The 3,029-nt window shown below is 39.5% G+C and overlaps 1 protein-coding gene across 1 annotated transcript; it reads right to left on the bottom strand.

Annotated features, from left to right (window-relative positions):
* Window positions 1–852: 852 nt before the first annotated feature.
* Window positions 853–1,972, bottom strand: CEP19 (centrosomal protein 19). Its single transcript, XM_065875844.1, has 2 exons — window positions 1,837–1,972; window positions 853–1,214 (listed from the first exon to the last, which is right to left on the bottom strand). The coding sequence occupies exons 1-2, from the start codon at window positions 1,964–1,966 to the stop codon at window positions 853–855; spliced, it is 492 nt and encodes a 163-aa protein (XP_065731916.1). The 5' UTR covers window positions 1,967–1,972.
* Window positions 1,973–3,029: the final 1,057 nt, after the last annotated feature.

Raw genomic sequence — 3,029 nt, 5'->3', positions numbered from 1 at the left:
TGAGAATCTGCCTGCTAATTCAGGGGACACGGGTTCAAGCCCTGGTCTGGGAAGATCCCACATGCTGCGAAGCAACTAGGTCCATGAGCTACAACTACTGAGCCTGCGCGTCTGGAGCCTGTGCTCGGCAACAAGAGAGGCCGCGACAGTAAGAGGCCTGCGCACCGCGATGAAGAGTGGCCCCCGCTTGCCACAAGCAGAGAAAGCCCTCGCACAGAAACGAAGACCCAATACAGCCAAAAATAAATAAATAAATAAAATTAAAAAAAAAAAAATCCCCTGGCAACCATATATGCCCTCTGATCTTATCAAACTATAATTTGCTTACTGTTCCTCAAATAAAACGCTCTAATTCCTATCTCTTTACCAATCCCCTTGCAACATCCCCCCTTTTTTCCCTCCCAGTATAATCTGGAATCCTATATAAGCTTCTATCCAAATACTACCATTTCAAGGGCCAGGCAAAGTACCATCTTGCCACTGATGGACAAAGTCCTCCCTGACTACTATACCCTACCGTAATCTAGGTTCTGATCCTCTCTAGCCTTTATCAAGCATTTGGATCTAATGTTTCCTAACACCATTAAACTAGTTTTTCATAAGCTTTTGACTTATCTTCCAATTAGACTGTAAGCTCCTTAAAGGCAGATTCCTATATTCTGTTTTCCCTATATTCCATATGCACCTACATAGTAGATGCTCTACATATCTTGGTTTTGAAAAGTAACATGGTCAATCCAAACGTGACCCAATATGCATAGTGTTCTTTACAGATTTTTCTACACCCAATCTATGGTCTTGTGTAAACATGGATTTTCTGCTACCCAATAATTTTTTTTTAGTTTTTGGTTATCAGGACTCGTCAGCTGACTCTGTGTCCCAGCCACAGGACTGTAGTTTTTCATCCTGTGGGAACTCCACTTCAATGTCATAAACAAAATTTGGATCATCCTTCTTCTTCTGATTTTTCTCAAAAAGTTCATCCATGATGCTCTTCCTTTTGGCAAGTTCCTTGTCATCTAGTTTGTTCAGGTCTTCCTCAGGATCAATGGTTGTTTCCCGCTGAACTTGTTCCATTGTTTCTGCCAAACTCTGCCCCCACAAGTAACCTCGTAAAAAACTGAATAACTTCTCCAGTTGCTTCAGGGATACTTGTTCCAGGTAACCCTTGTGTCGTGGATTATTCTTTAATTGTTCAGCAGCTCTGCTGCAATCTAGGAGGGAGAAACAAAACTATTATACCACAAGCAACACCACAGACTATTCAGGTACCCCAAGTTACTGAAACAATTACCTGTCATTATAGTCAAGTAGCTAACTGGCTTTTGGGAATGAACTATTTTACAGAACTATTTCTTTATATACAGCTTTGAGTGTGATGGGGGAAGGAGGGATATATTTTTTATTTCTGTAACTTAAAATCACTTTGAGGAGATGTTAAATACTTTCAACTGGAGAAAACACCTGAGAAGAAAAAGTAGTATTACAGCTTTAGATATTAGTACTGGTACCAAGAAAATATCAAGATTACAAATAAAAAACACATTTGGAGGGAGAGAAGGGAATTAATATTACTGAATAATGCTATCTCATTTAACCCACACTGCAGATCTCAAAGGGTGGGATTATCAATTTCCTTTTACAGATTAGGAAACTGATGCTCACCAAGATTAAGTAATTTAGCCAAGATTTCATACCTACCCTGACAGTCACGACTTGAACCTTGGTCGGTCTAACTCTGAAGGCCATGTCATTCCATTACATGAGACTCAAATCATTCTTATAAACTGACTCAGCGAATATTTAAGATAGGAGGCAAGATAAAACATAAGATACCTGAATACTTTGAAAAGTTTCGGACAGGCATGATGCGCTGGCGACTTTTCCCCTTCATTTCATTCTCATAGATTAAGATAACAGCCGGAGGCTGGAACCTAATTCCACATTTCTTGGCAGTGCACATCATTCTCACATACACGTCACGGTAAATCAGAGGAAATCTCATGAAAATGTGTTAGTCGCATAATGACTTCCTGCTAAAGGGGAAAAAAATTAAGTGTTGGATAAATCACATTCTCCTCTACTTTTCCTCCCCAGCAGATCTGAATCTACTCCAGTTCTGGAGATGCATAGTCAGCTCAAGCTCAGTATTTCAAGACCTACCTGGAAAGTTCAGTTTGGCCCCAGGTTATCTTTAGTCTTTAGAATCCCTGGTTCATTGAGGGGTGTAGATTTGTTCACATATGAACCTAGAAATGCAGTTCAGTTTGGATCTCTTCGTGTACTGTACTCTTAACCAAAGACTGTATATGAACCTCTGAGTCAGCCCAAGAATCAACTTACAGGATCTTTTTTGTTTACCAATTAAACAAGTATGTACAAGCACCCTCTATGTCAAGGTACTAAGAGTTTTTTAATCTTACACATTATGTCCTGAGGGATTCACTAGACCAGACCTCTCTCCTTTGTACTTCCCCAATCATTCTACTCATTGAGTTTTTTGTAACTACTTACTTTATCACTTTTCTTTTCCTTCTATTCTATATGCTCCATGAGGGCAGGGAACATATCCACTGTTCACCACAACATCCCCAGCACAATACCTGGACTGTAGTAGGTATTCCATTGTTTAATTCAATATGTTAATAGAAGACACAGCCCCTGTACATCCTTGAAGTGTTCACAGTTTAGAAGTCTGATCAAAAAAGGCAATAATCAGCCTCCACATATTTGAGGCAATAAAGCTTACATGGCTTTTATTTCAACTTATTTGTCTCACTACATGACTTTTTTTCAGTTACAAGAAACATTTTATTTATTTATTTATTATTTTTTAATCTTTATTGGAGTATAATTGTTTTACAATGTATTAGTTTCTGCTGTACCACAAAGTGAATCAGCTATATGTATACATATATCCCCATATCCCCTCCCTCTTGCGTCTCTCTCCCACCCTCCCTATCCCACCCCTCTAGGTCATCAGTGTCGAGCTGATCTCCCTGTGCTATGCAGCAGCTTCCCACTAGCCA

This window comes from Phocoena phocoena, chromosome 4 (assembly GCF_963924675.1).
Source record: "Phocoena phocoena chromosome 4, mPhoPho1.1, whole genome shotgun sequence".
Lineage (NCBI taxonomy): Eukaryota > Metazoa > Chordata > Mammalia > Artiodactyla > Phocoenidae > Phocoena > Phocoena phocoena.
This window is presented reverse-complemented; position numbering and strand designations above follow the sequence as displayed.